Source organism: Brachionichthys hirsutus, chromosome 13, assembly GCF_040956055.1.
Source record: "Brachionichthys hirsutus isolate HB-005 chromosome 13, CSIRO-AGI_Bhir_v1, whole genome shotgun sequence".
NCBI classification, from domain to species: Eukaryota; Metazoa; Chordata; class Actinopteri; order Lophiiformes; family Brachionichthyidae; genus Brachionichthys; species Brachionichthys hirsutus.
Window position 1 is genome coordinate 7,149,356 of NC_090909.1, and position 21,544 is coordinate 7,170,899.

General features: G+C 45.5%; 1 protein-coding gene across 2 annotated transcripts in view; it reads right to left on the reverse strand.

The window, feature by feature from the left end:
- fhod3a (formin homology 2 domain containing 3a) overlaps window positions 1-21,544 on the reverse strand; it is a 42,251-nt gene that overhangs the window by 2,271 nt on the left and 18,436 nt on the right. Inside the window, exons 4-25 of one of the 2 annotated variants that reach the window (XR_011105759.1) lie at window positions 17,715-17,782; window positions 16,778-16,883; window positions 14,515-14,609; window positions 13,886-13,997; window positions 13,638-13,732; window positions 13,356-13,499; window positions 12,973-13,184; window positions 10,525-10,584; window positions 10,194-10,328; window positions 9,392-9,442; window positions 7,205-7,422; window positions 5,722-6,015; window positions 4,008-4,747; window positions 3,716-3,856; window positions 3,087-3,245; window positions 2,821-3,003; window positions 1,966-2,085; window positions 1,598-1,759; window positions 990-1,180; window positions 583-787; window positions 438-461; window positions 15-238 (exon numbers count right to left, since the gene is read on the reverse strand). Coding sequence is in view for 1 of the 2 variants with exons in the window: in XM_068747502.1 (XP_068603603.1) it covers window positions 31-238; window positions 438-461; window positions 583-787; window positions 990-1,180; window positions 1,598-1,759; window positions 1,966-2,085; window positions 2,821-3,003; window positions 3,087-3,245; window positions 3,716-3,856; window positions 4,008-4,747; window positions 5,722-6,015; window positions 7,205-7,422; window positions 9,392-9,442; window positions 10,194-10,328; window positions 10,525-10,584; window positions 12,973-13,184; window positions 13,356-13,499; window positions 13,638-13,732; window positions 13,886-13,997; window positions 14,515-14,609; window positions 16,778-16,883; window positions 17,715-17,782 (3,723 nt within the window). In the remaining variant the exon portion in view is untranslated. The remainder of the gene's footprint in view (window positions 1-14; window positions 239-437; window positions 462-582; window positions 788-989; window positions 1,181-1,597; window positions 1,760-1,965; window positions 2,086-2,820; window positions 3,004-3,086; window positions 3,246-3,715; window positions 3,857-4,007; window positions 4,748-5,721; window positions 6,016-7,204; window positions 7,423-9,391; window positions 9,443-10,193; window positions 10,329-10,524; window positions 10,585-12,972; window positions 13,185-13,355; window positions 13,500-13,637; window positions 13,733-13,885; window positions 13,998-14,514; window positions 14,610-16,777; window positions 16,884-17,714; window positions 17,783-21,544) is intronic. The other variant, XM_068747502.1, reaches the window with a different exon arrangement.

The following is a 21,544-nucleotide window of genomic DNA, read 5'->3' on the forward strand; positions in this document are numbered from 1 at the left end:
ACCCTTTAAGATACCTCCTGTGGGCCTCACCTCCCCGTCCGGGCCGGGACCGTGTTCGTGTCCGAAGCCCTGGAACTCCACTGGCCTCTCGGTCGCCACTGGTGAGGCTGGTCCTCAGAACAGCTTTCATATGCTCGTGCTCTACAGCATCCTGAGAGTGGCCCAGACCCTGAGGCGGCTCGCTTTCCTGGCTGCCACTCGGGGCGCTGCAGTTGCCACTGGATCCACGGCGACCAGACTGAAGGCAAGTGACAGAATGAAAGAGAATAAGAGGTGTGGTAGCTTGTATTTCAAAATGCACTGCTCTTTATTGAAGGACCCACTCAAATTTTAAAGTCAGTGAGAAATGAAATTGTTAGAATAAAGTGCTACAGTCTGGATGAACGCTCTCATGCACACAAACGCACATGCAGACATCCCTGCACACATTTCAATACCTCACTCTCCTCTTCATCATCAGACTACAGGGGACAAAGAGGGTGAAAGTTAAAGGCCATCAGAAAGAAAATGAAATTAAAAAAGCTAGATTGGGGAAGAGAAGAAGAAGAAAATGGTCAGTCATTCTGTTTGTCAGATGCTCACAGGAGCGTTGACGTCCACGATCATCTTTCCTCGGGTCTTGTTGCGTTCGCGGTGGTCTGCTCGTTTCTGTTTCTGCTGCAGCACGCGGTCTCGGGTGGTTCGGTACTCCAGCGCAAACTCGCTGATGATTTTGCTGAATCTGTGGACACTGAGCTCTCGTACACTGTAGGCGGGATGACCGAGGAACAAAAGGAACGAATGGAACCTGGGAAGCAAACAGGAATTGGTTTTCCTATCGGGTCTCTTTTTAGGAAAGTAATTTCTGCAAGTGTAAAAACGTAGCCATTTGACAGTTGAATCTTGACGTGGAGACTAAACACGCTGATGAGATAATCTGTCGCTAACTAACGCTCGGGGGGTGGAGCATGGTTTTTCAAGATCGACGGAATGTCGTGAGGTGAAGCTACCTGTTGATGATCCTGCGGTGGACAATCTTAAGGATTATAATCCTCTCAGCACAATCTTTGAGGAAGTCGGACATCTTCTGCTTCAGTTGGGGCTTCATCTCGTGCTTGGCGATCACTTTTAGGTGATCCCACGAGGCCTTGCAGCGGCGCTCCATCTGACACAGGTTCTCCTGCAGCTGGTCGAAATCCACCTGAAGGAAGTGAACGTGAAGCGACGGCTTTAATTAGCAAGCCTATATCCAAAACTAACTGCTCTGCGTCTCGGCTTTTAATTGTCGATTATTATTGCGATGACATCATTCAGGGAAAACAACAACTTTATACAATGATTTTTAATTCACGGCAATTCAACATTACAGTTATATAATAACATGATATAGATGACTGTAGAATATTTGCTGATTTTATTAAGATGAGGTTTTGACCAGATGATTACAAAAGGAAGTACTGCCCGCTGAAAAGTATTATAAACACACACACACCGTTAAAAACGATGTATTTGTATATATATATATATATATATATATGTAGAACAACAAAGGTTAGAATACACCTCAGTCCCTACTGCCAAAAGCCTTTGATTTGAAAAGGTCACAGGAAGGTCATACTTTTGCAGACCGCGTAACGGCACCAATCTCTGAGTAGAGGTCGGTGCTCTGGGGGAAGTTCTCCACCACCACAGAGCAGGTGTGATGCAGCAGGGACTGCTTATGAACCGTGTCCTTGACCTCTGGAACCTTCTCCAAATAGGTCATCTCAAAGCCTTTAGCCTGGAAACGTGCACAAACAGAAGACACAGGAAAATGCTTTCACGTGTGTGAAAGGTCTTTCCATAAAGTTGATCGTGCAGTTAGCAGAGCGAGTACGTCAGGAGGGGTTCTGCAGCAGCAGGAAATCCACATCGAAGATGTGTCACAATTACGCAAAACAAAAGACGCTATTGTGGAAACGTGACGCTTTGCTGGTCGTGACTTACATTGGCGCAGTTCAGGAAGTTCCCGATAGAGAGCAGCGTAGACAGGATGTAGCGAAGGGTTTTGTTCTTCTCCAACTGCTCCATACCTTCCTTGAGATCCTGCAATGGTTCTGCGACTTCCTGGAAGGAGGAAAAACACACAGAAACGCAGAATCATGAGCCGAGTCAATTAACAGCAGATAAACAAGTGGAGGTGAGTCGTGTGTGCTCTGCACGGATCACAAGACGTTCTAAGGAGCGATCGCTGCCTCGGTCGGCCTAAAGTGGACCTGGTTACGTGAAGCCATTTTGCTTTTGTGCTGCAGGTTTCTCTGATGCACATCTGTCTGTGTGCTTTCATGGCATGCTGCCCTCCATTAAGCCTCCCATCAACAAACCCGGCACGCAGAGTTGAGATGGAAACATGACTCTGGCGAACGTGTGGTCAGGCATTGTGCATTTTGTGGCGGGATTAAAGATGACAGCATCCTGCTGTAAAAGTTACAGGGCAAGGGAGGGGAGCGGTCGTGCCTCCCTTTCCACTGATTTTTGTCTTTGAACTTCTCCTCCCGGACGCATTCTTTGCTCAATAAAACATGGCGTGCCGGAAGGGGACCTGGTGCTGCTAATAAACGTGCATATTTGGCTATGATGTTGCCTTGCAGGTATGTTGATGTTTTTGGGAGTGTGTTTGTGTTTACTCAGGCCTTTCCGGTGCAGACTTCACTTGGGTTTGTGTCTGACAGTGTCTGTTCCCGCTTTAATAAAAACCACATCCACTCTTACAGCATGGATTTCAATTTGCATTTGATGATGAATCGATTTTTTTCCGTATTCCATGCAACTGTGATCTATTTACAGAAGAACAGCCTCGACCTTCTCCGTGGCCTCGTAGTCCATCTTGAAGGCCCAGAGGTGGAGTCTGGCGGAGAGCTCGCTGATGGAGGACAGAGTTAGGAGGAACTGCTCTGCCGAGCCCAGCGGGACGTCCGGGTTGGCCAGCTGGGCCTCCTGGATCTTCTGCTTCTCCTCCTCCGTCGGGATCATTGTCAGTATTTTCTGCAGGTGAGAGCAGGCCAGGGGTCGCATTCACGATGAGGGATTCAGGGATGGGTTTCCACCATATCATCTGCGCTTCTCACCTCTATGCCCTCTTTGTTGAGGGCATATTCATCAAAGTTGACAATGGCCGTCTTGATTGTGCGCGGCGGCGGCAGCACTGTCAGACCGATGTTGATGGCATTACTCCTCTTGGAATCTAAAACGATGATCTCCTGGCGCTTGCCGTCTGCTGCGGTTTTCTGGGAGACAAAGATACAAAGAGGGTCAATGCTGGGTCCCCTCTACGTCTCCCGCTCCGTCTCGTTCCTCTGAGTGGTCTGCTTTATGGGCTTCTAAGGCTTAGAGAGATCTTCGCTCAGGTTACATTGTCTGCAGCTGTGAGAACTATACCGCTGACGGGAGCAGGAAGTACTGTCACGTTAAGCCCGAACCGGTTGTGTGTTTATACGGATGCCCGCATGTAAATTGCATGCAAATTATTCAAGGACTCAAAACTCTTTTACCAGGCTCAGGCCAAAGATTACATCGATTACGCTTTAAAAAGGTTTCCAGCGAGGAAATGGTCAGAATTACCATCAAGCTGTGTCGTTAGCACAGGAAGCAAAGCCGTGAATGTGAATAAAATATGAACACAGCAAGTAGAACAGTCAAAACACACGGGACTGGCTGGCAATTCTGAAAAGGAGTACCGCTGTTTCAGACGTGTTACCTTTGTAACTGGCATTTCCTTTGACTTTGATTCAAACAGGTGTTCCAGTTTGCCTGTGTCCAACTTCACTGGCTCCAGTTTGGACCAGAATGACTCCCCGCTGAGCTTGTAGTCCCTGTACTGAGACTCTGTGGGACGCACCTGACCACAAACAGAGCACGAGTAAACTGCTTTAGATACAGACACACGTTCACAACAGATGATCCTACACAGTACAGAAAACAGCAGTGCAACTACTACTTGTATCCCAGTAGGATGGATCTTGGGCGTAGCTAATTGTTCCTTGGCTCACCTCGCTCCAGAAGAGCCTGATTGTCTTCTTCTTCTTGTTGAAGAGCGGCGGCTCAGGAGGATGAGGCACGGGAACTGGAGCACTAAAACAAGGGGGAGGAGGAGGTCTCATGATGCCAATCAAGGGAGGAGGAGGGGGGCAGCTGCCAAGTATGGGAGGGGGTGGAGGGAAACGTGGGATGAAGAACGGAGGAGGAGGTGGGGGCGGGAGGTCGCCACATCCTCCCATCAAAACAGCATCCAGAATGTCTTTGTCATCTTCCTCGGTCAGGTCCGTGAAGTTGATGTCCCCGATGCGCAACTCTCGAGGGTTGGCCAAAAGCTGGTCCCAGATTGTGTCCGATTCCTTTTTCGGAGGGGGAGGAGGGGGCTCATTGGCTGGGCAATCCTGGTGAGGGTGGGGTGAAACAAGGTCCTTGAGCAAGTCTCCGAACCGCTCAGCTAACGGTCGGATGGTCCCGCGGTGCTCTGGCTTGTCAGCCCTCCTGTCAATCGCCTGGTCACTGCCCAGTTGCCCTTCAGCGTCCTCCTGGCTCGCTTTGTCCTCTCCCTGTTCCTTTTCAGTCTCTCTCTCCTTCTCTGCATTGTCTTCCACCTCCTCCTTCTTCTCCTCCTCCTCCTCCTCCTCCTCCTCCTCCTCCTCCTCCGGCTTCTTATTCTGGGAGTACAGCATGTCTAACATGAAGAGTTTGCTGTTGAGGAGGTCGTTGCACTGCTCGCTCACCTCTTCCTCCTTAAAGGCTGACAAGCGTAAGCAGACATGCCATTAGACATCATCATCATCATCATGTGACCTTTGAATCAAACCCCATTACAGTAGCAACTGAATTAAATAAATATATTTATTCTAAATATATCTGAGCCGGAGAGTTTTTCAATGGTTTGTGGCTCGATGCAATTAAGCAACGCTGGATCTATAAGCTCTCTGTTCAGGCCATTAAACTCAAAAGGGTTTTTGGCTGATTTAGGTTCTGGGCGGATCCAGGTAGGGATGTGGATTCTGGATCACTTTCAGTTTTTTCAATATTTCGATGCAGTGCTCTAGGGTGACCCCTAGTGGCAGTGAATGTCATTTTCCCAGATGTGTTCAGTAAAAAAAAAAAAAAAAAACTGCACCAATGACAGCATTCATTCATTCATTCATTTTCCAACCAGCAGTCAATGGGTGAGAAACGGGGTACACCCTGGACAAGCCGCCAGTTCATCACAGGGCAACACAGAGACAGACAATCAGCCACACACACTCACACCTACGGGCAATTTAGTGTCACCAATCCACCTATGCTGCATGTTTATGATGGTGGGAGGAAGCCGGAGAACCCGGCGAGAACCCACGCAGACACGGGGAGAAAATTCAAACTCCTCGCAGAAAGGCCACAAGTCAGATTTGAACCCAGAGGCAACGGCGCTTACCACTGCGCCAGCAGGCCGCCCTATATAACAGCACCAGATCTGGTATTTAAATGTATTGAGCTCACAGAAATGTTTCTAGTGTGAGATAACAATGAGCGTATAGAGTGAACCCAGATCAAATTGGAGCTGAAACTGTGCTGATTCTGTTAGGAGTCACTTTATATTTTGTCCATCAGTGAAGTAATGATAAATTAAAACAGCAACGTGATTCCAGATTCTGGCACAATGGCATAACAGTGAACCTTGAACGTCACCTGGTCGAAAATAACATTTATTAACAGCGCAGCTCCAAAGAAACTCACCATTGTCACTTCTCCCCTTCTCCTCTCTCTCCAAAGTGCTGCTGGCAGAGGAGATGCTGGAGGCTGAGCAGTTGTCCTTCTCATTCACCTCCTCATTCTGCCGCTCCTTATCGCTCAATATTCCGCTGTCCTCCTCTGCTTCTTCTTTGTCCTTCTCTGGTTCCTGCTCACACTCCTCACCTTCTTCCTCTTTTTCTGCTGCCACTTCACTTTGTGCTTCCTCCTCTTCCTCCTCTTCAGCAGTGGCTTCCCTTTCCTCCGTTTCTAGACTGGCACTCGAGTCATCGGCTTCTCCTGTCATGAAAGAATATATATATATATATATATATATTTAAATGCTACCGATTACAATTGCTCCAATGGCTCACACAGAAGCATAGAAGGTTTGTGATGTGAGATGAAGCACCATTTGAAATGTGACACAGATGTCTTTGGGTTTTCAAAGACATCTCTGTTTAGGCTTCTGGAGGGACAGCCCCCCACAGGTCAATGCGCTAATGTGGCAGGTACAGAAAACGGGGTCGTCGCAGGACCAGGCCAGGAGCAGGAAATGAAAAAATTAAGTTGGTGTTTGCGTCAAAATATACTGATGTGCACGGTGCAAACATGCGACGCAGCAGAACAGTCCACGCAGTGAGGCAGGCAGAGTTGGAACAACACGCCGCTGTGAGGCCTCAGCTCCAAAACACGCGAGATGTTTGGGCATGACACTTTTAGAAAGGTCTTTGAAAAACCCTGCTTGACCCTTTCACCCACATCCTCCCTCTGTGTCCTTTTCCCGCATCCACACCCTGCCCCTCCGTGTTTTCCACAACCCGCCTCACTACATTTATTTCACATCTTTTTAGGCCTGGTGTGGTAATTTCGCAGCAATCTGACAACTTAAACAGTTTGAGTTTCTAAATGATTGCTTACAAGGTACACTGTTGATCAGTTGCTGAAATGATGAATTCAAATACCAAAGTAGAATTAGAACCCATCTCTTCAGAAAGGTGGACGGTGCCCGGCCCGCTGTCTATTACTAAATACAGCAAGGCAAGCCACAAGTTCTGACTAACTACTTTGTAAACAACAATAGCTTGTTTGTCAGTGCAGTAAACAAATGCACCGTTCCATCTTACCATGGTAACCATAGGCGATCTAAAATCAATTGGGTCTTACAGTAAGAAAGTACCTTAAAAGTAAGGTAATCTGTTATTGCCACTGTTCTTAATATAAGTGCACAGTGTGCTTCCTCTTTGCTACAGGATTAGTTCTTATTTTTAATAATAGGATTGGTACAGGAGACAGACAGACAGACAGACAGACAGACGTATAGATAGATAGATAGATAGATAGATAGATAGATAGATAGATAGATAGATAGATAGATAGATCGATAGATAGATGGATAGATGGATAGATAAACATAATTTACCATAGTCTTGTGTTCCAGTCTTACATGCACATCTACACATCTGAACTGTATACTTAGCTGCCCTACCAGTGTCAGAGGGTGTGCAGGGGGTGGTGGGGGGCGTGGCTTCGAGGTCACCCTCCGTCTCTTCCTGGGAGGCGAAGGATGATGGGGTGCTGCTGCGCGAGGACGAAGGCCAGGTCTCCGTGGGTTCTAAGGTCAGCTTGAGGTCAGGACGAGTCCTTGGCGCTCGGATGCGGTCCCTCTCGTACTCCTCTGCTGCCAGACGCTCCACGTTCTTATACCTGATGAAGAGGAGGCCCCGAGGAAGAGTCTGAGACAAAGCACCTCTGTCTTGGCTTTCTTTGCAGTCCTGCAAGTTACTCAAACTAAACTAAATTCCATTCTTTACCGGTTTACTTGAATTCATTGAAATGTTGACCCCCACATTTACCTTAAAAACACTAACACCATTATGGAAAATGTATTTTTCCTTCCCATCTACCATGCCCCCTCTTCACACTTCAAGCCCCCCCCCCCCCTGCACTCCTCTGCATCTTTATAATTTATAATCCATAAAATGCTCAGTGCAGTCCCAATACTGCTCTTCTCTATCCAAATGCTCACCTATTCCTCAGCAATCCAAGGATGAAGCCAGAGGAGGATTAGAAGTTAAACTTAGTCGGTCTGCCGAAAGGTCCAAACGTCAGGAGCGGATTGATGTACCTCCATCAGCTCTCCCCCCTCGTGCCCACTTTCTTCCACTACTAAACTTCGCCACTCAACCTACTGGCTAGGACAGAGCTTCGGGCACTGAATCAACCCCCTCTGCCTCTCTTTCTTCATCTCACCCCTCCTCCTCTTTCCCACCGTACCATGAATGAAGTGTAGCTTCTGTTCAGAGTTCATTAACATTAGGCCAGGGGTCTAAAGAAACTCAAAATATGAGTGTGTTTTTGTGTGTATATGCATGTGAATAAGACTGAAAGAGAGACAGGGAGCCGACTTGAAACAAACCCACGTTAAATATACACTTGGAAATTAATTGTATGCTGCAAAGCAATGCTAGTTTCCTTAAAACACTCTTTGATACGCTATACTCGTATTAATATAGCATCAACTTTTATCTCCTTTTTATTTCACTGTCCCTCTTATTGTCTCATTTCTAATCCTATCCAACCTGGTCACTCCCAAGGAGAACCTCAGCATCTTCATCTCCTCCACTTCTAGCTCCGCCTCCTGTCTTTTCCTCAGAGACACTGGCTCTAAGCCGTCCATCATGGCTGGCCTCACCTCTGTACATCTTTCCCTTCATCCTCGCTGACACTCTATCACAGAACACCTGATACTTTCCTCCACCCGTTCCAGCCTGCCTGCACATGATTCTTCACCTCTTTTCCACATTCTCTCCATCAATCTGGACTGTTGACCCGAGGTACCTCTCTTTTCTAGAGCAGACCTCCACTTCTCTAGATTCTCCTCTACCTGCTCCTTGCTCTCACTGCAGATCACAATGTCATCTGCAAACATCATATTCCAAGGAGCTTCCTGTCTCACATCATCTATCCATCACCATGGCAAACAAAAAGGGTCTCAGAGCTGATCCCTGGTGCAATCCCTCCTCCAGACTAAACTCCCATCACTTCTGCTGCACACTTCACTGCTGTAAGCGTGACAGGGGAAGATGCTTTAAATCGAGGGTGAAATAGTACAGAGACCATTATCAGAAGAAAAAGCAGAGAAAGGAGACTGAATTTTGCTTTTGTCAGCTGATTTACCAAATACTACACAATATGAGGCTATAGCAAGTATGATCAGCCCTAAATGTGTCCTCACATATTTAAGAGTAAACATCTTGCTTCCTGTCATCCCCAATTTGCACTTACACATACATTTATCTGTCATGGAAAATATTTTTTAAGTGTGGGTTTAAATGTGCATGCGCTGGAATATAAAGTGTCACTTCAAATTCTAGAATCCCCCCCCCCACCAGAATCATCTTCCCCTGTCACCAGCATGCATATAAAACAGCCCAGCGCTTGGCATGAGTTATGTTTCGGCTACTTAACGGAGGAGACAATAGGCTGATAGAGCAAAGCAAATCGCTTCAGCACCCCCCCCCCCCACCCCCCCAGTCTTTGGCAGCAAAGCCCAGCTTTTTAACCTGAAAACAATTACACCATTACCGAGCTTCCCTAACCACAGGCCGGGACTATTCCCTGCGGCCTCAGCTGGTCTGTGTGCTGTTTTGATTTAGCACACACACACACTTACCTTTCCTCCCGTGCAAGCCTGGCCACTTCCATTTTATCCACATAATCACGACTGTGAAGGACACACAAACAGTATATTCAAACCTGACTTCCACACACTTCAATAGATCAAGCAGACAGGCAGATATTGGTATAAAATGTCATACTGTTACTCATGTTTTCTACTGTATTGTCACCTTGCACTCTTTTTGCACACTGTTTTTGTATGTATTTTGCACACTCATTACTCTGCCCTTTACTTTAAGTCTTCATTTACACAGGTAAGTATATTCTTTAATCTTTTATCTTTAATACGCATGAATTGGCGTTTGAGTACTGTTTATTCACCAATATTGCAGTACTATTCTTTTTAGCTGTATTCTTGGCTGTATTATCATCAACATGTGTTTCCCACCTAAGGTCAGAAGCTAAGGGAAACAGCTTTCCTGCTCTTTACATTGGTAAATCAGCCAATCAGAACCTTTGAATGTTGAGACTCGTACTTTAGAATCTGTACCAGATCAAAACCTAATAATATTTGACTTAAATTCGTTTGTTTATTTTGCTCTAATCTCTTAAACAAGGCGTCTGTGAGCTTTTCGCTACTTGCCCTGAAGCTTTACAACCGTCTAGAAGCCTAAACTGTGCAGAGTTAACTTGATCTTTTGCAGGATAGACTTGACCCACACTGTTTTTAAAATGCGTCTTTTTTAGTTCTTCATCGTTATGGACGCACAATACCACATTGTTGGAGGTTTCTAGCATTTTTATATGATCTGTTCTCTAGTTTCAACCGACTTTAACAGTCTGATAAATGCTATAACCTGTGCTTGTTCCTCTCCTCTCTCTCGATCCTCTGCAGTCTTTCCTCTCTCTCCACACGACGGCGCTCTCGCTCGGCTGCCAGAGATTCCTGGTGTTGTCGGTATGAGGAGGACAGAAGGCCTCCTAAAGGTGGCCTGGACAAAAGAAGAAAAACACTTTGTGGACACCCTTACAAAGTCAGTGAGACGCTGTGAAATATGTCAAACATTCAACTCAGGTTTCCTTCCAATGCATTTTTCTATTTGACTATTTATTGATGATTTGCAGTTTTCCCGAATGAATACATCAGTGTTCACTTTGCCAGTTCATGTTGGCACAGACCCCTCTCACCTGGAACCGGTGGGCGTACTCGGGGTGCCAAGAGGGGAACAGGACATGATGCCTCCGTTCCTAGGCGAGAGAAGTGGTGAGAAAATGAGAGACAGCGATTGACCTGCACAGATACATGGCACCTATTTTCACTGTGAAACTGCTGGCAAGAAACAGGAATGCTGTTAGTACAACATTAGAGCGACTGCCATCAAATTTAGTCAATTATATTTGTGGAATAAACCCACGCAAAGTGCTCCTGCTTAATTTAAAGCCAGTGTAAAACTGTGTGAAGTTAATTTACCTGAATGGGTGTATTTTAAGCACATTCTTATGAATTATGAACACATGGTGCTTCCAGGTCTGTTCTGCTATGAACAGCTATTTATTTACGTGGTTTTAAATTGTAGCTTCCTGAATATCTAAATTAATTATACTCAGCAAGAGTAAATTAAAACCAAGAAAACTTAAAACAACCGCGTGAACAGTGAGGGATGACGAAGCGAAGAAACAAGAGGTGACGCTACAGCTGTACAGAGGAAGAGCCGTTAAAGGAAATCTGTGGCAGGAGGTGAGACAATCTACTGACCGAACTAAGAAGAAGAGATGTGAAGGAACAACAAGTGATGATGAGAACGACGAAAGGCTTAAGATTAGGCCTGAAGCCAAAGAGTCAAAGATGTGAACCAAGTGGAGAGAACGGGACTTTGGGGTGGGACGCAAGCAGAGCCTGAAGTGAAAACTGAAAAGTGAGACGTGCGTAGTCGGAAGGAAATAAGAGAAGTCTCCTGCGATTGCGTTCTGCTGCCCATCTGACCTGGGAGACATCAATTTTGGTGACTCGTCACTGGGTTTATCTGCAGCCGGGGGCGACGGTTCCTCATCAAAGTCGTAGGAGAAGAGATGGAAGGGCGAGTGGGGTAGGTAGGGAAGGCGGTCGGGAGAGGGATGAGAGGTGCCGCGCAATGGCGAGCTGACCTCCTTCGTAGCCGGCACAGTGACGACGGACTTCTTTCTGGCCAGCAAGGAGGCCAGAAGGGAAGGCTGGGATGGGGGGCTGAGGGGGGAGGATATGGGTAAAGAGGACGTGGGGGGAGAAGCAGAATGGAGAATGGGTGCTGGGGGTGGTTCTGTCCGATTCCTCTGCTCTTCCTCTTTTATAGTCTCCTTTCTGGAAGTGATGGCGATGGGCTGGACGGCTGTTTGGTGAACGATGGCTGGAGGAGGTCTGGCAGGGCTAAAACAAAAGGATTCATCCAGAGGAATAAATGGAAGAAAGCATGACATGTGCAAAAACGAAAGGTTTCGAACCAAACAGCGACAGATGGGACATTTACTAGCACTGTGGCTTTACATATATACAATATTACAAAGTACGCCCTGGAAATCCATGTCCTAAAATACCTGGGGGTGGTCTGTTCAGACACTGTATCATCCCCCTCCTGCTCATCCGACTCAGACTCCGTCAATGGAGTCTCCTCTTCCTCCTCCTCCTCCTCCTCTATCACATCCTCACATTCCTCCTCTCTGTTGTTGTAGTGGGGGGGGGGGGGGGGGGGGGTTAAGGGTTGAGCATTCAAGGGAGGGTTTGAGGAAGATATGAGGCAACACATACATTTACCATGCAAACAGAGAGATGGAGCAGAGGAAGGGGAAAGATGAAGAGTTAGATGAGAATGACATTGTGTTCACAGCTGCACAGCCACACAAACATTTATGACGCTGCATAAGAACAAAGAAGGATGTGACCTTTATCAGATAGTGATATAGTAATAGAAGAATGAAAAGGAGAAAGGGAAAACAGAAAGAAAGTACGAGATGGTAAGCATTTCTCATTAATACCTCCAGAGATGGCTTGACATGCACATGAAGACAAAATATGATGACAAGGACTCGGGAAAGGGAACCCCAACAGGGTCACCCGGTGCAGGGAGGAGGCAGGTAAAGGGAGGATAACAATGGATGAGGAGACACTAAGAGGAAATATTTACCTGAGGTGGTTCCAAATTCCTTTTCTTTTTCTTTTGTGCATACACAAACAGCACTGAAACAAAAGCTGGTGCTGGCTCAGCAATGAGTTTGTATTAGAAATGCAAGCAAACCCTGTGGGCTTGTGCGGGCGTGGAGAACCTTTGTATTTCTTTTAGTGGAGCACGAGTCAGCACGAGTGTTTCTTTGCCAAAAATAAAAAAACTCAGGAGTGCTTTATGTGACGAGAGGCACACGAGTAGCCGTTAAAGCATGTAGGTGAAGAGCAGAGCAAACACAACAGGAAGAAGGCCACAGAGGTCAGCGCGTGACCTTTCCTTGAGGGAGTTTTAAACTTACATGGATGGAAGGTAACCTGACAAAGCTCTAGAGCAGGAAGTGTTGGCACAAGAGAGTCAAGACCTCCCTCTTAACCTCTGTTAGGTTGTGACATTTATCAAATAGCCCCCCCCCCCCGACTCTTCCATCTTCCTCTCTCACCTCTGACTCACGTCCTCGGCTCTTTGTCCAGCTCTGTGAGCGCTGCCGGGGGAGGAGGCGTGTCCAGTTCGCCCGAGAGAGGCCCTACGGCTCCGCCTCCTCTCCAGACCCCGCTTTTTGTCCCCGCCTCCGAGGCTGGCTCGCCGTCGGTCTTGGCGCCCTGTTGGTGCAGCGCGGGTGTCGTCGTCACCGTCTTCATGCCGTAGGGTCGTCTGTGGCAGACGGTGATGGAGTGGGTTGATGATGTTAGCATTACGCACATGCACCCTAAATGCTGCATTGAAATGAACAGCTTCTATTGGCTGAAGTCTGACCTTTGATCAGAGGCACATATCAATTTGCAATATTGTCTTGGAGATTTCATGACTTTGCGTGTCTCAAACCTCGTAGATGTTGAGTTGCTCAACTAAGTCCAGATCCGTGCCTTTCCGCCCCAAGTGCCTTTGGGACACTGCCTCCATGCCCTGCTCCTCCAGACCATCCACCAAATCATAGAATGAATCCTGGTCAGGCAGCGCTGCAAGCATCTGTAAAAAGAGAGGGACGAAGTTGAGCCACTCTACATATCCTGTCATTTCATTTAGGTTGGATTGAAATGCATAATCAAAATGAAATGAATATGGAATTAGTAGAAAAAGTGGCATCCAGTCCTCAACAAATAATACCTTATTGATGAGTGTCATGGCGTAAACCAGCAGCTCGGTGTCCACTCCATCCTTCTCGTGCAAAATCTCCATAGTATTGGACCATGGCTTGCAGCCTAGAAATCAGATTATCACAGATTAAAAAAAACGTGGATTACGTTGAAGCTTCCCACGCAGCCACCTCTCCTAAAACGTCGACACTGAGCAAGAAACGACTGCAGAAAGAAGCGCAGGCCACCAATAGCATGGATGTTAAGTCATTCATGTACCTCTCTTAGAGTCCGCAGAGGCCACGGACTCGATCAGCAGTGGGGTGTTGGATTCGGAGTACTCCACAAACACCAGCAAGAGCTTCAGCGCGGTTTTGACCACCAGACGGAACTGAGGGGTGCGGAGGGTGTCAGAAACTCGTGAGAAACAAAATCAACTATCATTTTCATCCTATTACATCTTTAAACGATGTCCATTAGCGGCTTGTAGATAAGACTCCCCTTGTAGACTTACCGGTACTATCTATGTGTATGCAATGGATGATAATAAGGATTTTTTTTGTGTGTTTGTACGTTTGTGTCTGTGAATGCTATTTTATACTCTTAATTCCGAACTACAGATTCCAGTCAGCAGACCCTACACACCCATGATGTGTGTGTGTGTGTTTGTGTGTGTGTGTATCTTCTGACAGGATGTCTATCTGTATCACGGAGTACCTCTGTTTGTACGCCTGCATGCAATTCACAAATATCAAATAACAACTGACTTCAAGGTTTGCTTGTAAGTTAAGTGGAACAGACGTGATTAGAACGGACATTGCTCAGGATTGATGAAAACCGGTTTGGAGTTTTGCGTGTGTGTGTGTGTGTAGGTGTGTGTGTGTGCGTGTGTGTGTGCCTGGTTGCACCTTCGAGCCGACCAACGTGTACAGCCACTGAATTGCCTCAGAGTGTCTGATGACACCGTTCATCCCGTCCACGTACAGCATGATCTGCCCCAGAGCTGAGAGAATGTATAGAAAATCAATGTCAGCGACGGAGACATCACAGAGAAGCGTTTCACATTTCAACGTTTGACTTTAAACACACCAGGCCCAACACGAGACAGCTGTCTGTAGCGCACGGTGCATCTACAGCACCTATAAATAACTGGGAAAGCCTGAAGGATTAAGGGTTTCCTTCCTTATGCGCTGGGATTTTATGACAGACGGAACCACTAAAGACATGCATAGCAGAAAATAGAAATGGCTGCAGGCTTAGTGTTTTTGTTTTTGAAGCACTTCCCATCCTAGAAAGAGGTATGCAATTACTTTTATATGTACAGTAGTTGAAATGTTTGAAACACAAGGACACAGATTGCTTCAGAAACGTTGCACTTTAAATTATCATAGTGTGGTTTGTTGGATTCTCAGCAGCATCATGCAAAAACTACCCGATAAACCTCCATGTCAATTACTTGAAGGATGTTTTTTTAATCCGGCCTGCAGAACTTAACCCTAACCCTAACCCTAACCCCAAATTCAATTTTATTATAATTAATCCTCATTAATTTTACATTTTCCCTGTAATGCTGCCTGTAAAAGGAAAAATCCTTTCATGTAATGGCTTCAGACAACACCACCTTGCCAGATCCTGATCCTGACTCCTGTGTACCTGCCCTGCCTGTTTTTGATGTTGTCTGTCTGCCTGCCTGCCTGTCTCGGTTACCCAGTTTTTGACACTTGCCTGATTTCTGGAACTCTCCCTTTGACTGCCGCTCTTATGATTTGTCTGCTGGTTTGGACTGACTTACTCTGTACCTGGGGAGTGGCCTGTGTCCTACCACGGTACGAGCTTAAAAGGTGTCAAAGGCATCATCGGGAGTCACTACAGCGCAGGAGATAGAGCTATGTACGGAAGAGGAATCTACTCAACACCAGACATACGCGTGGCTGAGAGAGAGGAGTACGCCAAGACCCTCACGTCGAAGACGACAAAGAAGAGCTACAAAGTGATCCTGCAAAATCGGATCAATCCGGAAAAGAGGGAGATTTGCCAGCGATTTGACTACTGGCTCGTTCGTGTAAATGAAGGGACGTCTGCAGAGGAGGAGAGAAAGATCGTGGAGAGTTCTATCAGGCCGTATGGTATTTCGATCAAGGAACTGAAGGGTGACGGAAGTGAAGATGATGGTGTTGACAGCAGTGACAAAAGACTTTATGATGATACCAGTTCCAGTGATGATGATGATGATAACGACAGCAACTATGACGATGAGAGTGCTGATGACGACAGTCACAGTGGCGATGATGGCACTTATAGCGATGACAGTGAAAGCGATGCCGATGGTAAATATGACATTGTTGTCGTCAGTAGCGCCGACGATGATCAAAGTGGCGACGGCGGCGGCACAGATGGCCGTGATTCCGACAGCAGAGGCTGGGATGACATCAGCAGCAGCAGTGACGATAACTCCAGCGGTGAACACAACCATGAAAATATCGATGACAACTGCAGTACTATTACTATTACTTTTGTCATCAATATGACAAGAGTAATGAGAGACAATTCAAGTGATGGCAATAGTACTCCCACTGACACTCACGATGATGATGATGATGATGATGATGGCGGTGACAGTGATGAAGATGATCTCTATGGCGATGAGAGAAGCAGTGATGCTACTAGTGCTTGACGAGGATCTGAAGCTCGAGGGGCCTTTTTTATGAGTTTATGTTTAAGTACTCTTTAGATTACCCACTGCACAAACCAATATTGTGACGAAGCACCATGACATCACTTTGTTTAGTCAGAGTTTATGTCTTCTGCTGTTGCTTCTATGTTTTAGCCATGAATATTAAAATGTGTCGATAATATTACTTCTATTAGTATTTTGTGTTTCATCAGGGCATTAAAGAGTGCAAGGTTTCGTGGACTTAAATGTTCTGTTTTCTCAACCAGGTTCTAGCAACGGAATGACAGGACTGAAGAAGAGAAACCTTTTCTACCTAAGACTTCTTTTATATAAAGAGAGACCCAATCAGAGTGTGCAGACACAACCTCAAAGCCCTTCATTGCAAACATTTTATTTACCTTTTGCTAATGCTTATTGCATGCTATTTTGCATCCTCTACGTTAATCTGTCTTCTTCCTGCTAGTGCTATTATGTCATTATAGAGTGAGCGACTGTACCTCTTAATATATAGTTCTGGTAGTTCTGGTCGGCTTCTGCTCCCACCTTAATGAGACACGTCAGACCTTCAGCCATCACGAACTCGTGAACCAGATCTTTGTCATCCTGAAGCAACCCAGAGAGACAAAAATTATATGTTTTGACCTGCGTGGGCTGCAAACCACACAAAACCCCTGGAACAGCACCGATTTTATTCAAGTTGTACTCCCTTTGTTACCATATGGTGTCAGCAATGTGCAGGAATAGTTTGAACCCCCACCACCAACAAACACACACACACACACACAGGATTACACCATCTGATACACACACACCACATTTCAACAAACATGATTTCACAATTTGTTGCTTTTGAGACAACATCTCTTATTACAAAAACAAAACTGAGAAGAGGAAGATGGAAACACTTCATCGTGACAAACGCTGTGGAGTCCTTCACGAATGCTGCCTTCGGGTACACAGAAGGTTCTGACATCTTACACTTGTCTGAGTGCTTGCATGGCAACAGAATGCACATGATTGATCTGCACAAATCTTCTGCAGGACCAGCCGACATGATGAGGAGACGGCCGGACGGAATCATACAGCATGTGAGAGTTGTTTAAAGTTCACACAATACTGTTGTACTTCATGTGTTATCATCTGTATATTCTTGTGTGTGCGTGCGCTTATTATTTTAGTCAACTCCTCTCATCTTAAAATAAAGATTCACGCAAACACAAACCCACAAGAGACAGACACACACACACACACACACACACACACAGGGCAATAAATGCCACGTTCATGGCGATCCCTGTCATCGAAGAATAAACAGGGTGACCACAATGAGCAGCTGCGTTCTGTAAAAACAAACTGACAGGCATTGCATGTGACCGTGTGTGTGTGTGTGTATGTGTGTGTGTGTGTGTGTGTGTGTGTGTGTGTGTGTGTTACCTGAAATATCTGCTTCAGCGAGAACAGAGCCCTCCTCAAGTCGCGTCCGTTGGAATTATACAGTCTTTCTGGAGAGAGAAAGAAAGAGTGGTTATTTTTCATTTTTCTTTCTTTTTTTTTTATTCAGTGTCACCAATTCTTCCCGCCTGCCTTGAGATGAACTCTTGCATTGTTTATCCCCCCCGTGCACCTTTTACCTCTCCCAATCTTAATTTGTTCCATGACCGAATCGATCAAACACGAGTAAATCGGGCCTCGGCTGTGCCAGAATACTTTAACGTGCGAGAGGAACCCGATGGAACAAATCACACCGCTCGGCGCTGATCACAGGCGGCAGGCAGGCACTTTATCACAAACCTTTACTGTGTCCTCATGCAGCACGTGCATGATCTCTAGTTCTCTCTTTCTCACACACAAGTGAACACACACACACACACTACAGTGGTGATTAGAGCTGTATTGGAATGTTAATGAGCTGCTGGTTAGGCTTTGAAAGGTATTCAGGTCACGACACGGAAAGCGCTCGCAACCCAGCTCTTCTACTAGGAAGATGATATTCAGCATTTTTATTTCTGCCTGTCAATGCAAAGAGACCAATAATTTAATTATGTTATTCCCAAGGCCTTAAAGTTGTCATTGTGAACCTGTAAAATATTAGTTTTATTATTATTGGTCATTGCTATATTTTGGTATTGATATTTTAAATATTTCATTCACACACATTAAAGGTTGTTTTTATTCCATTACTCCTCTTTTTCTTTGTCCATTTCTGTATTATTATCATATCATATTAACATTTCATAGAGTACATATCTTTTTGCAGGTGCATGTAACCATAGCGTTAAGGGAAGCAGACATATTGTTCATGTTTAAGCTTATGGTGTGTTTTGCTGAGTCTCCTGCTGTTCATTTGCGAACAGTTGTGCATTCGTCTGTGACAGCAGGGGGGGAGTGGAAGCTGTGTGTGTGTAAATCCCAAGTTTGCGTGCTGATGACAAATCCTTCAGTCCATCAGAGGAGGGGGGTTGTCAAAAAGGGTTTGAAGGCAAGAGGACTGATGTCTGGAGGCCAGGGGAAACCATCGCTAAGCTAGACAAGGCTAAAGCAAGTTCAGAGTCAAAATCATCATCGTGCTGCATGCAAAGAATTTGAGCATCATGCAGGCAATATAATCAAATCAATCAATCACTCAGCGACATGACGTGTGTGGCAAAGTGTTTGATGTTCATATCTACTGTGTCTGCTCAGCTTCTTAAACATTTCTCTCTGCTTCTATTTAACTGAGATTATTTTCATATTAATATCGGTCTCATTTATGCTCTGGATCTTTTGTCTGATTTATTGTAAAGTTATTTTAACAATTGTGTGATGAAGGTATAACTAAATTATGATTTTTATTAAGAACGAAGGAAAGCATCATCATCATCATCATCATCATCACTGTCTTCACAAGGTTATTTATCTTAAATAGTGGTGAGGCGGGTGTTCTTCGGTGGACCTCCCTTTTTAAATCGGCTGTCCGACTTCCTGGTTCCCATTTCTCTAGGTTTCCCTGGAAATCAAGGGGCTACTTATTGATGCAGAGAACACTACATTTGGCCCTTGAAGCTTGGTGGTTCGTTCAGCCTGTCACGTGTAACCTTCATGGTCTTCATCAGGCTGTGAGTGGGACTGTCACGGGAAACCTTCACGAAAACATCTGCTGTCTGTCTGGCGCATGTCAGCGGCAGCGATAAGCCTTAAACATTCATTCAGCCAGGCCCAACGAGGTGGGCGTCATGGTTGTCCAGAGTCAACAGGAAGAAACAGTTTCTATAATTCATTCGGATGTTGATTTAAAATTCTAATTCTCATATTTTCCTTCATACGTATTAAAACAGGAGAAAACATGACTTGAGCCTCGTACGTCCCTAGAAAACGCAATCACAAACTTTAACAGAAACAGGAATGCAGGCACCCAGCATGTTGAGGCTCCAGTCACCATTATTACACCAGGACTCATAATCAGGAATACCTCGGCCGTTTTGATTGCAGACTCTCAATGTCCTAAAAGCATTCTGCACTGTTGTAACCCATTTCTCCAGGATCAGCGTCGACAGATTCACAAGGTGACAAACAAAGCTGACCAGCTATCAGAGGAGTGTGACAAGACAAAAGTAAGACGCTGATCCATGACACTAGACTAGTGTGTAGAGAAAGCCAGTCACAGAAAGTGTTCGGTGAAGTCAGTGGTCATCTGGTCATCGTCTTTCTCTAACTTATGGATGTCAAAACAGATGTTTTGGGGTTTTTTTGTGTGCCTTTGCTCTCATTAAAGGAACACTGCTCGTGTGTAGATGTCACGTGGCAAGGTAAAATAATCCAACGTTCCCTTTGGCGCACGCGCAGCCAGCTGTCACAACAGCGCGTGCCTACAGCGATGGTAGGGTATATATTCATGCTGGAAATGATCCAAACAAATCACTCTCACCCAAACAGCTACGCTACTTCAGCACCTGCATCTCTTGAGCGAGAGGGAGGCAGAAATACCAGCAAAGTGGGGTTGATAAGGCATAATTAATAAGATGAAGGGTTGTGATGGAGGATTTGCCACGTTCACACGTCTTTACTGGCGTTTCTTCATTTATCCTGCTCCTCAGTTTTATTGTCACATGAACAGCCATTGTGGCTCGTGTTGTGCCTGTGTTCAGGGTATGTGTGTGTGTGTGTGTGTGTGTGCCTGTAATTGTAGGCCCTTGCCTGTGTTTGTTGAGTGCAGACAGACGGATGAAGTAAAGACAGAGCGGCTCGTTTCATTTATAGTTTTGCGTGCAGTTGTTTTGCTCGACTTTCACCATGACCTCACGTGCAGCGTCAGTCGTAACGAGTCAGTCGACCCACATTCCGTCTTAAGGTTTTTACTTTTTCGTCAGCAAGAGAATACAATCGACCAGAGGAATGTTTTCTTATAACGTGATATCATTAAAACAACACAGTAATTGCACACCATCGCTTGAGGGTTTGACACCGGCATGCATGGATAGCTCTATAATTAGAGCTTATCAAAGGAGTGACATGGACACTTGAGTTGAGTTGCTGTTGCAAGTTATTTTACACTCCTATAGGATTTATCACATTATCAACACCAGCTTTGAAAACGCATCATCAACATCTCCATATGCATATGTCTGTTGAATTCATAGAAGAGTGTGAAGAATAAACTACTCGCTTCATGCAGCTTCAGTCTCAAAGTTAACACCTGCATGTGCATCAACACGCGTCCGTGTGTACCGAGTGTTCGCTGTGGTCAAACGGGGATCCGAGCAGCGCTGAGGCTCAGGAGCAGCAAGATCCCTGCTGCACCTCCTGCTATAATAAGATTAGTGCTGTGATCCGTCAACTCTGACTAATCCCTCAACATTCACAGCAATAGCTGAACATCACCAAACAGCAAACTGGGCAAAATCCACAGCAATTACACAGTAATTACTATTGAGCTGCTGCAATGGCTCAGATGCAAATTCTAATTTGTTCAGCTGTAGATCAAACTATTCAAGCCATGCATGATTTTCAATCAGCAGCCACCTCTAAATGTCTTTTCAAAGAAAGAAAAGTAAAAATAAGTTAGTGAATATATGGTGCTTTTAGCAGATAAACAGCCAGATACTCTTAAGGAGTGAGATACCATGGCTCCATATGAAAGGTAACTTCTCCAAATCACTTTTGATGGCCTTGCCCTAAAAAAAAAATGCATATGCAGTTTAAAGAAGAAACACAAGTTGATCAATTATAGGAAGGGCCAATGAAATTGACTTTTCTGAATCCTATGGTTGCGGCTGCCGAAGCAAACT